This window comes from Haemaphysalis longicornis, unplaced genomic scaffold (genome assembly GCF_048455015.1).
Source record: "Haemaphysalis longicornis isolate Haplotype H1 unplaced genomic scaffold, Haemaphysalis longicornis Haplotype H1 scaffold_3, whole genome shotgun sequence".
Lineage (NCBI taxonomy): Eukaryota > Metazoa > Arthropoda > Arachnida > Ixodida > Ixodidae > Haemaphysalis > Haemaphysalis longicornis.
Genome location: NW_027526335.1, coordinates 87,329,584 through 87,341,872, shown reverse-complemented (window position 1 = coordinate 87,341,872; position 12,289 = coordinate 87,329,584). Strand labels below are relative to the sequence as shown.

The 12,289-nt window shown below is 46.0% G+C and overlaps 1 protein-coding gene across 1 annotated transcript in view; it reads left to right on the top strand.

Moving 5' to 3' along the window:
• LOC144175314 (beta-galactosidase-1-like protein) overlaps window positions 1-11,910 on the top strand; it is a 37,107-nt gene extending 25,197 nt beyond the window's left edge. The window contains exons 11-15 of the mRNA XM_077704396.1: window positions 394-480; window positions 4,335-4,442; window positions 6,003-6,137; window positions 8,987-9,220; window positions 11,668-11,910. Coding sequence (XP_077560522.1) covers window positions 394-480; window positions 4,335-4,442; window positions 6,003-6,137; window positions 8,987-9,220; window positions 11,668-11,877 — 774 coding nt within the window. The 3' untranslated portion in view covers window positions 11,878-11,910. The remainder of the gene's footprint in view (window positions 1-393; window positions 481-4,334; window positions 4,443-6,002; window positions 6,138-8,986; window positions 9,221-11,667) is intronic.
• Window positions 11,911-12,289: the final 379 nt, after the last annotated feature.

Below are 12,289 nucleotides of genomic sequence, written 5' to 3'. Positions count from 1 at the left end.
TTAGGGAGTTCAATTCTTAATTGCGTGGGCAAGGTAGCCCTCTAACTGCAAGGAATATAGCTCCGGACGCGTACGCAATGGCTATGACGTATGTATCTCAATAGTGTTAATCCAGAGAGGCTTATTGGAATGGATCCTTTCTATTTCTGGTAGCAAATGAAGAGGATTACTTTGGAATACAAATAATGTTCTATAACGGCTACATGGATACCCGGCTGTCTGACTACATCTATGGTCAGTACTGAAGGTGATAAGCTGTAGCATCGTGTGGATAACCCTATGCAAACTTTTTTGCACCAAGACATCTGGACACGCGTGTTTGGAAGCCCGGCTACGCATTTCTTGTAATCAAGGCATTTAGTTATTTTTTTTCTACTGGTTTTCGGGCTTCAGATGTTTGGCATTACGGGACTGCGGCAGCTCGCGATGGCCCACAGCGTGTCGTCCACGAGACCACTTACGTTCGAGGAAGTGGAACACGTAAGTGCAAACGGACTGTTGCAGCGGTTCTTCTTTGGAGTACACAGGTTAATTTATTGTACCGGAATGTCTTGTATGCCGACCCTCTGGAGAAACGCTTGTCCGAAGGTACGCACAGAGCGGTCCATCCTTAAAACAAACACGAGAGTGAGTGTCATGAGCTCTTGAGAATTTCCGCTAAAGCAAGCAAAAAGGCGCGCCTCCAAAATTTGGTCGTGGGCACTATCGGAGGCACTCCGATGCGCCCTCAAGTGGACAATGAGCATCCGTAAGAGGCATCCTGTGAGCCTATCTAGACAATCTGTGTTCCTTTAAAGGGTCATGAAGACCTTCTCCCTCGTTTCCTTTTAAAGACATAGACTTTAGTAACTCACCCAGCTTTATTCCAGCCACAAAAGGCATGCTTTTTTGTAACTTAAAAAATCGCAAAAAATATGGAAAACGCTTCCAAGTACCACGCTACAGACGTCAACAGTGACGCCATAGAGAGAACACAGAAAACATGGTTACCAGTATGTTAAATGCCCGTTAGCACTCAAGTGAGACGATCAAACGGAACTGGAAGACCCACTACAAACACCCAGTCAACAAGATTTTGTGACGTCATGAAAAATCGCCGAAAACTGTCTGGGGAGTCGCCACTGCTTCCTCTGTTTTCTCTAATGTCTGGAGCATCTAATTTATGTTTGCAATAAAATTGGTATCACTGTTGGGACAAAGGAAGTAATTTTTTTTTCATGAACAGAACGTGTATTTTATCTTAATGGCCCCTTTAACAGCTGTCCGGGGTGTGCGTTAGTGGGTGGTAGTGGGTGGTAGTCTGTTGATTAAAGCCAAAAGCATCTAGCAAACTGTTGACAGATTAAGGGCTAAAGCACAAGTGTGTTATGAATGCCACTTGCGAAACTCGTGTAAACTCACGCTCTTGAGGCGGGAATTTTATTTTTTATCCCAGAATGTTGACGCGAACCGAACTACAGCGACAAAGTTGTCTGAGCGAAATTTCATTCAACACGAAGTTTGCCCCAACAAATTTATTTCGCTTGACGTACCCTTCGGGATGACATAGCCGCTGGAGTTGAGGCGGCGCCCAGTTAAAAAAAGTTAGGTTAAAGTCTCTTATTCCCTACCTGTGTCACCAGAATTGACGCTGTGGTTGAAGCGGATTTTATACCAGCCATCACATTCTGCACTCTGTGCAGTTCCTCCTTTAGAGGAGTTAGCACTCGCATTTTAGAGCCACGCTCTTAAGCGCCCGCTCCTGTGATTTCGCGTCGTCTGTCACTGTCGGCCTCGTTGTAATCGAGCGAGGAAAGGGGACACCGGAGAAAGACGAGATAGAGCGAGCAGAAAAGCGGAGGAGGAAAGTATGGCGAAAGTGTAAGGGGGAGGGCGGTATGCCAATGCCGCGCGAGACATGCTTGGCGGCGGCGACGTGCTGCGAGATAACGCCAGAGTAGCGTGCGCCGTCGTGCGTTCACTGATGACGCGACCACTATCTGAAACGCAGCAGCTATGTACCGTCACCGAGAAGACTGCAGCTCGCACTGCTCTCAAATTTATTAGGGAGTATCGTAATCGCCAGCGTATTTTTTTATCTGTTTTCCTTCATATAATTCATTTTATGTCGCAAACAATAATTACATACATTGATGTGTGGCAGTAGACGTGAGAAGATATATTTACATGCATTTGCAGCAGAAGTATGGTGACGGTGAGCACCAGCACAACTGAAACTGCCATTCCGAAAGTCTGTTTTTACTTCCTCCTTTCCTGTAATCATGCAGATTATTATCCTTGTCGGCATTGACAATGCGACCCGTATCGTTGCGAGATACGGGAATCGACACCCCGCACCTCACCACAAGCTGATACGTTGCAGTAGACGTGAAAATATATATTTACATGTTTTTGCAGCAGAAGTATCACGACGGTGAGCGCCGGCACAGTGGAAACTGCCATTCCGAAAGTGTCTTTTACTCCTCGTTGTGTGTAATCATGCAAATTACCATCATTGTCGGATTGACAATACGACATGTATCGTTGCTAGAGGTATGGGAATGGATAACCCGCACCTTACCGCAAGATGATACGGGGCAGTAGACGTGAGAAGATATACTTACATGCATTTGCAGCAGAATTATCGCGACGGTGAGCGCCGGCACAATTGAAACTGCCATTCCGAAAGTCTGTTTTTCCTCCTCGTTTCCTGCAATCATGCAGATTACCATCATTGTCGGCATTGACCATACGAGGGGTACGAAAATCGACACTCTGCACCTCACCGCAAGATGATACGTGGCAGTAGAAGTGAAAACATATATTTGGAATAGTTACCGCAGCAGAAACACCGCGAGTATAATGTAGCATTTGTAATCAGCTCGAAGAAAAATGTAGCTTGTCACTGGATAAGTAAATAATCAGGAGTGATTGTTTTATTATAATAAAAGCGCGCCTATCGAATACGGCGGAATTTAAGATGACCACTGGATTACGTTTTCTGCGGCATGAGGATTATTTGAAGAAAAGGTAAAATTTTAGTTTCGGGTTGCTTAGAATTATATTGTAGATGCAGATATGTTGCGTGTCCAATGCTGCGCAGAGCCGCCACATTTCCACGATTTTTTTCAAACATGCCGACTAAAGGCTTGTCCTTAACGGCTGTATCTGCGATCTGACAGTGACGGGGACAAGTTGTGGGCAAACCAAATACTTGGCAAACAAGACCATGCGGGTCATGCAGGTCTCTCTTAAATTGTTGTTGGTCAATGAGCGTTAGCGAATGAATTAGTGCAAAAAGCTAGAAATATAAATAAAACGAGTAAGGGCACTTAATGTATTAGTTATCGGCTTCTATTGCATTACAAGCAGAATATGCGTGGGTTAAATACGAACAATTTGGAGTTAGCCAGGTGGTCATCGGTACTCTTAGGGCCGTATTCTGAGTCCCTCTTCCACTCCATTTCTTCTTTCACTCGGCTGAGGGGAGGATTCAGCAATGCTTACGTATATAGGCAAATCGATTTCAAGGATCCCCTCCACTGGAGGCTCGAGTGGAGAAAGGACTCAGAATTCCAGGGTTAACCTGGCTTGACATTAAAGGAAGAAAGTAGCAATAGCGCCGAGCAAAGTGCCGATATGAAATCTATAGACCGATAAACGCAGGTGAACTTGTAGCGTGTTCCTCTGTGCTACGGAGCTCCGAGCGAAGATCACGACGAAGGCGCTTCAGCCCGCAAGCCGTGCGCGTGCACTTTTTTCCTTTTTAATCAATGGTCGCAAGACGGAGTTGTCTCATTCCTCTCTAGCCGAGCAAGCCACGTAAAAAATATATATATATATATATATATATTTGTCCACAACAGCCACCGACATCTGCATGGTTCCTCTATGCCACAAACTAAAAAAAGTGGCGGCACCACCACAATGAAACGTGCCACACAATGAACACTCCTCAGTGTTTTCCAGACGACCGACTCAACCGAAAGTCTACGCAGAAGCGTTTGCATGAAAAAATCAAATTGGCGCGACCTGACATTGTCCGGTTCATGTAAAGGAAGCTCCGTATAAATTAATCTACAAGCGGCGTCACGAATATAAAGTCGTGCGGCCTGCACGCCGGCTTTCCCTTTCTTTTCGTTACCCATGGAGCTGTTTTGACATCGTGTTGGGCACCGAAGTTAATTGTCGTTTTAACAAAAGGGTTAATTTCGAAAGTCATTTTTGAACTGTAGTACAAAGTTTGCGCGAGGCCTAAAAGCTGACGTAATCGAATTTCTTATCGTAATGAAAAAAATGTTTGTAATAATGATAAAGGAAGCTGGTGTAATTTCACTCCACTTTTGCTTTCAAAGGCTCACGGTTTAATGCTCTACGAGGCCAAGGTCAACTTTCAGCCGGGCTCACCCTTCCTTCTCAGCGTGCCTGGAATTCGCGACAAAGGATACATTTACATTAACGACGTAAGTGAGCCCTTCTTTTCGCTATTACGAATGTTGACAAAGAAAACGAAGAGGCTTTCATACAATGGGACAGGAGTTTCCGCTCGAGCGGAATGTGTGTGGGTTTAGTCTAAGAAAGGATACGACAAGAAAGTGTTCATCACCACCATCATCGGCCTGTCTACGCCCACTGAAGGGCAAGGGCAAAGGCCCCTCCCATAGATCTCCAATAATCACGGTCATGTGCTAACTGCGCCCAATTTATCCCCGCAAACTTCTTGATCTCAACTGCCCATCTAACTTTCTGCTGCCCCCTGCCACGCTTGCCTTCTCTAGGAATCCACTCCGTTACCTTTAATGACCAACGGTTATCTTGCCTTCGCATTACATGCCCTGCCAACGTCCATTTCTTCTTCTTAATTTCTCGTACTATGTCGTTAACCCGCGTTTGTTCCCTGACCCACTCCGCTCTCTTCTTGTCCCTTATCGTTACACCTATCATCTTCCGTTCCATTGCTCGCTGAGTCGTCCTCACTGTAAGTTGAACCCTTTAGTGGGCCTCCAAGTTTCTGCCCCGTAGGTGAGTGCCGGTAAGATGCAGCTGTCGTGCACTTTCTTCTTTTTTATCGTTAGCTTAATTCAAATAACCTATATAATGAGGAAAGTGGAGAACATGCACGCGACTCCAGCTACTTCCCGCACTGAACTAATGACGTATCAGATCTCTTTTATTGCGACTGGATGAGGCCAAGAAATCCAACGCAAAGTGACATGGAGTATAAGTTTGCTGAGCGAGCTACTTGTGCTTGAACGTAGAGCAAAATCTCTGTATGGCCGTAAGAAAAGTTACGAACGAGCACGTAAAGATAGCAGCTAGTGCGGCCGACGCTAGCACAGCTGTCTGTCGTATAAGGCTTGTGTGACACGACACTGGCAACTGATATAATCGGCGCTGCCACTTACTCTGTGACCCTGTTTTTCAAGTCATGCATGCTCAACGCTTTACTAAGCGATTAATATCAACTGTAATAAAATATGACACGTACAAGGCCAGGTCAGAAGTAAACTTAACGCTAACAGAGGTCCTTGAGTGGTAGCGCTGCGCCATCTCAAAAAGTCGAAGGTAACCAGGGTAACGAAATGCGGGGTTTGGATATAGCGGCAGCTAAAGTAAAAACCCTTACTTTCATTTTAGGCACCCGTCCTTAATAAGTCATTGTTCAATCTTTCGGAAGAACTGAAGTTGTGGCTTCTATTGTTTAGTTTCTCGGGGAATAAAGCATCGTTTGCTGCCGGACTGGCGCTGAGGGTACTATAAAAGAGCAGATCTTTTAAATAAAACAAACTTGTATTTTGTGTTGATGGCTTCTTTGAAGGAAGAGCTCACTTGCTTCTTCCCTTCCACAAGTGTTCTGAATCATGTGATACGTAAGGTGTTCCTGTTTTTAAAATTTGGCACCACTGCGTTCGCAGTGTAGAGAAGGCATGACCTTCAAAGTGACCCGCAAAGAGTTTCGAAGCACTGCCACTCCAGCTTTCTTCTGCTTCAAGGTGTTAAAATTCTTACCACGTCATTCACAGGTTTTCGCCAATAGCGTATCTCGTATGGGGGACGACTTCGAAGTGGCTGTGAAGGCGAATATGAACGATGTCGTGACGGTCCTCGTCGAGGAATATGGCAGAATCTGCACGCCGAACGGTCTCAACGATCCCAAGGTACGGAGGGAGCCCTGAAGTCTGCCTATTTGGTCGAGTAACCATAAATGTTTGTGAGATTATTCATAATCACACCCAACGGGGACCCTTGGACGTGTGTTTTCGAACAACAGTTGATACGGTGCATGAAATGGGTGTCGTGCCGTTTAAAGGGGATGTTATTATGCAACTAAATCCCACAAAGAGCGCGTACATAATCTGATGAGTAAAGAAACACATTCGTGTGAAAAACGATAACAGCGGGGTTTACTTTCAATCGTTTCAGGATGTGGACTTCACTTCATTAAAGTACACACTGAGTTCACACTGAGTTCGCACTGTTATATACACCCGATACAGCAAGGGAGAGGGACGGGAAAGGGAAAGGAGCATGTTCATACAATCGTATCGTGGTTGGAGGGCAGCGAAAAATCGTAAAAAAAGAGAATGCATAGCCGGGGAGTGTGCGCAACACACACAAAGAAAGCGACTCTTGCAAACACGTGGTTCAAAGCTTGTCAGAGCGTTACACTAATGGGTCACTAGTGGTGGTGGGAGGAAAGAGAAATGTACATAAAGGCAGCGCGGCTAAATAGAGGGTTTTTTCTCGGCACACGCTTGAACAAAATTCACGCTACTGTCAGCATTACTGGCTGCATGGGAATGAGCGACTTGAATGAGGCGAGGGACAATTTTAAGTTAATGTTTGCGTATGCGTAGAATGATTGCTCGCGGTGTTTATTTCAGATTATTTGTATACTTTGTTCCTGCCTCGTTGCTGTTTTCTTCAGAAGCCACAGGTTTAGTTTTTCCCACGTGCTGCTCAGGTATGGTTTAGACATCCCCCTCTCTCTCACGCGGCTGAGAAATGAGGCTCAAGTTGATTCATTCGATGGCAACACAATACATTTACAAAACAAAACCACTCAAACGAACGAAATCATAGCGACTGAGCACACATATATCACACTAAACAGCAAAAACAGGCACGACCTCACACTACCAACACTCTACTCCTCAAGTCACTATAATACATTAACTGTCTCTCTCAGATTCAAACAAATCCTACCGCCGGTACAAGTTGATTCATTCGATGGCAACACAATATATTTACAAAACAAAACCACTCAAACGAACGAAATCATAGCGACTGAGCACACATATATCACACTAAACAGCAAAAACAGGCACGACCTCACACTACCAACACTCTACTCCTCAAGTCACTATAATACATTAACTGTCTCTCTCAGATTCAAACAAATCCTACCGCCGGTACCACGGTGCGATGCCGATGACGTGGCCCAGTGGGTCGGTTGGCTTACGCGTCACCCAACGTCGCCGAACGTCGCGATGGCCCGTGCTGGTGCGTCGTGGTCCGGATGACCGCGGTGCGATGCCACGGCTTCGCTGAGCAGCGCGGCTCAGCAGGAGGCCAGCAGAGCGAAGCTGCTGGTAATCGGTGGTCTTGAGCTGCCCGCTGCCAGACGGTGCGATGCCGCTCGTGCGTCGTGGGGCACGGCTCGACGGGTCGCCGGCGGTGCGATGCCGCCGGTCAGTAGGAGGCCAGCAGAGCGAAGCCGCTGGTAATCGGTGGTTCCGGGCAGCCCGCTGCCAAACGGTGCACGCTGGTGCGTTGTGGGGCACGGCCCGAACTTGCCACCGTTCCTCCAAAGACCCCGTTCCACTCTGTCTACTCCAACTTTGTTCTCTTCCTCTTCACCTCGCATTCTATCGTGTGCGGCTCCCATTCGCTGAACAAGCTACCTCCTCCTCCTCTTCGATTACCCTGTGTTTCTTCTCCATTGGTCACTTCAAAATCCTTCTCACCATCCCGTATGCTGATTTTTCTTTCTCTTCATCTTTTCTGACAACATCTTCTTCTGGGGCCAATCCCCCTTCGGGTATGGGCTCTTCTTACCACATGACACTCTCCCAGTACGAAATTTCTCCGCACCCTCGCTATGATTGATGGTTCCTTGGGTCACACTTTAAATGAATAGTTGGTGCCTTAAAACCATCTGCTGTCAGCGTTAGTTTTGTAAAAGCGGTCTCGATGCCGAGCGACTGAAGTGGGATAGCGCAAACGTCCCCGTCCGCCAATCAGACCCCTGAGCACGAACACTGTGCCGGTGTTTGGAGCATTTGTTGACGTCCTGATTGGCTATAACACTACGATTGAACTTGGCGTCATGTGCTTGACACGTCTGGAGTGCGAGCACCCGTAGAAATGCAGTAAACCCTTGTCATATGGAGGTCCTCGGGCAGGAGAGTGATTTTGTTGAAAGCGGTACTTCGTTAAAAGAGGGAACGATGTGCCCTAAATGCGCTTGCCTGTGGAACCACTATACTCGGTTACAACTCAAGAACGGCACCGCCTCATGTAGTGTATCACTCCACCAAAGCGCCGGACCCGTGACGTCAGTGCGCGCGCGTTTTGAAAGGGGTTTGCTATGAATGCGTGATATCGTCTGCCTTGTCTCACGCAGTTTGTTTGTCGTCACTGAAGTCGTTTATAAGCATATTAAGTCCAAAAAATCACGGGAACGGCTCACGCTATGTTCAAAATATTCCCAGTAACGCCCTACTTGCGCCGCGCGGAGAAACATCCGGCTACGGTGATAAGGCACAGCGGCAACTTCCGGTGCCGTTCTTAAGTTGTCACCGAGTACAGAAGCTTTGAGTAAAGCGATCATTCTAAAATGCGCTTCCGCTATAACAATGGTTCGTTTTTCTTTGATGGCCGAACTATTCGCTGTGCTGAACGACCCGTTGATGATGCAAGGGCTGGGATATGCGGTTTCGTTTTCTTAGCCGTGTATAGTTTTTAGGTGCCAAGCAAGAATATATTTGGATGCGCCTTCCTCCAGGGCATTATTGGAAATGTCACTCTGGACCACCAGTTACTGGCCAACTGGACCATGCGGCCGTTGCGACTGTCCAACGCTACCTGGCTCAGCGATTACGACCAGTTGCTCGCGCTCAAACGCACCCACAGCAGCGCGAAGGTGTCCCCATTCGATGTAGTCGTCTACGCCGCGACGTTCAAACTACAACCTTCCAAGACGCACGACACGTTTCTGCAGACTGACGTGAGCGTCAAGGTACGTAATGCTTTTCCTAATCCCTGGACCCGTACGACGGGAGTAGAGACGTACGTTTACATGTAATGTTGAGGGACGTGAATAAAAACTGTTCTCTTTCACGTTTTCTTAAGAAATATATGAAAATTTAAAAAAAAGATGATTGCGCACACATCTACAAAACACTCAACATACACCTTAAGGCGGAAACCTTAGATGACTCCTCAAATGCGAAATGTGACCGAAGTTGCTGGTGACTACACGAATGAATCCAAATCCGACCGCTGTAAAAAAAAGTAAATAAAACATGCGCAGAAACTTATTTGCATTCAAATGGGATTTGAACCCGGGTCGACAGAGCCGCAGCCAAGTGTGTTATCTACGGTGCTTATCCGGTCCCTTGCTAGGATTCGTGCTGCATGACAAGTGCACATGATGCCCCGCAAACACGATGTAGCAGTTAAAAGGTGTTCGAGAGTCGCTGGCTTTCGCCTTGAGGTGACCTAAGGAACTTAAGTACCCGATGAATTTTTCCGTTAGCACTGAAAATAATATAATTGCTGAATGCTGCATCACAAAAGCCCCAGCAGAGCTTCCCCTCTCAGAATCTGCGCCCGATTTCATGTCAAGGCATTGACTTCAGGAAGCGTTTCCCTCACGGCAGATTGGCCGCAAGGAATCACAACAAATTTCCCAGGAGAAGCTCTGTTTGTTTTTTCTCAATGCTATCCTGGTTGAAAAAATGAAAAAAAAAAAATTAAACTGTTTTTTTTTTTCACTAGTTTTTTTTTTTTTTATCGACCGCTCACATCTATAGGCGCGAGTAGATGTTTGGCGGCAACGATAGTGCATTTCTCACAGTAGAACCATGTCGTCGCGTATAGCTGGCGAAGCAGTATAGCTATCGCAACTATAGTCCTCTTGTCCTGCGTTCTGCTCGCTGGTTTTCCCTTTTCTGAACATTATGAACCAACTAGCCCAGCAATTCACTCTCTTCAACTATAGTCACTTCGTATTCCCCTTATAGAAAGGCTCAACAAAAGTTTGGCTCGTCACGACTAAAAAGAAGAGCTTGAATGAGCTGAAATAGGAGCAATTTCACTTATGCTGTCTCCCTTAAAATCTGGCGGTTCTTGGTCTTGTGCACAGCTAAGACGAGAGCCAGCTGGAAAGCCTGAATAACATTCGCCTCTAAAATAGGCATTGGCCAGTTACAAGAGAGGCGTCGATCATTAGACGGTCGTCGAAGCCTGCCAAAGTCCCTGTAGCTCCAGTTCGCTTTGCATCCCGCATCACAAAGAAAAAAAAAATAAATATCCGCTCATACTCCTGTACTTATAGTTGATTTAACCCTTTCGGCCCTGGTGTCCTATATTTACCACATTAACAAAACGTCGTCTAGCAATTTGAAAATAAAACCAAAACAGTTTTTTTTTCTAGAAAATAGTTCTTCAAGGATTCCTCTTTCGATTGATATCACCATTGTTCGTTTTTTGCTAAAGCTGAACAATACAAAGAGGAAGGCATTTCACTGAAGACCAATTTGACGTCACAGTGACCCCTAGGTCTGAAGTCCTAGTTTGATGACATGGTTGTAAATCCAAAAATACATACACTAGCTTTATTTTATGTAGGTGGACTCGTTTTCCAAAAATTACGAAAACAAGCAAAAAATGTTGCCGCAGTAATTTCAAATTTTAATTGCCTGATGACATAATTAAATGATATGCTTGTAAATTGCTAATTACTTTCATCGCGAGCTCAATTTTTCGTTTCTAAGCATATAGGGTCTAAATATTAAAGAAAATACACAGAAAGACTTTTCAACACAAAGAAAGAATTCAGGGCTGAAAGGGTTACAGGTTCCAACCCGTGGGGACAAGGAACTTTGGCTAAACGATGTTTTTATTTTATAGCCAGTAATAAATAAAAGACCCAAAAGCCTTTATTAAATTGCCCCATCTGCACTAGGTATCCCTACGGAGCGTACCGCGCTACACCTCGCACATGTACGTGTGATCAGATTTCTCGGGAAGTCGGTAAAGAATGGTTACCCATTATCAGCAGCTCTGGTGACCAAGGAGGTCTGTACCTCTAGGTCTGAGCTCCCCAGCGCCTCCTTCCACTGCTGATCACAGAAAATTAGGGGAAAGGGATCTTTAGGGCACCCCCAGAAGATGTGGGGAAGGGTGGCGAGGGCGCCACATGCAAGGCGAGCACATAGAGTGCTCTGCACTTAAAACAAAGAAAGAAACTGGTGATCGGAGCGAGATGTGGAGGAGCGTTGTCCCGCTCCACGCGTGTTCAAGTAATGCTTCCAAAGTTAAAACGCACCAGATTCACCTTCTATGTTTTTCCCATTCTCACACACAAAAAAAGGCTGGAGTTCTTTTCTTCCCTTTTACTGAAAAACAACCCTCTTCGTGCCAGTGCTGCGAGTTTTCTGTACCTACATGCGTTTTTTGCAGGGGATCGCGTTCCTGAACGGCTTCAACCTGGGCCGTTACTGGCCGTTGGCTGGACCACAGAAAACTTTATACGTTCCCAAAACGCTGTTCCGAGAGGAAAATATCCTCGTGCTGGTCCAACTGGAAGGTTCGCACGTCGGACTTCCTTACCAGGTCTTTTTCACGAAACAGGCGGAACTCAAAGGCGAAGTCGAAAGTCGCGACGATTGAATTGTATTTGATTGTATACGCTGCCGAAAAAGAAATTGCTGTGCTTACGTTACGTCTGGCTTCGTCGCTTTGATTGTGCGGTTGGGAGGTAGTGCTGCAGTCGGTTACCAGCTGAAAACAGCAATCAAAGATGCATTTACATATTTTTACCGCCATCGCGCACAGTAAACTTTTTTCGTACTAACCCTCTCCACAAGGAATAAAAAGTGTTGGAAGGCGGTTACGACCAGTTTTTTCCTTGTGTCTAAACGGACGTCGCACGTCCCTTTAGACACAAGGAAAAACGTGGTTGTCCTCGGACCCTATAGATACTGCTGCTTGAACTGCACTTAGCACCGCCGTTTTGGCGTAACGTTACGCATCCGCTTGTTGTTGCTGTCTGGGTTTAATTCACGGAGCTACCACGCTTTTT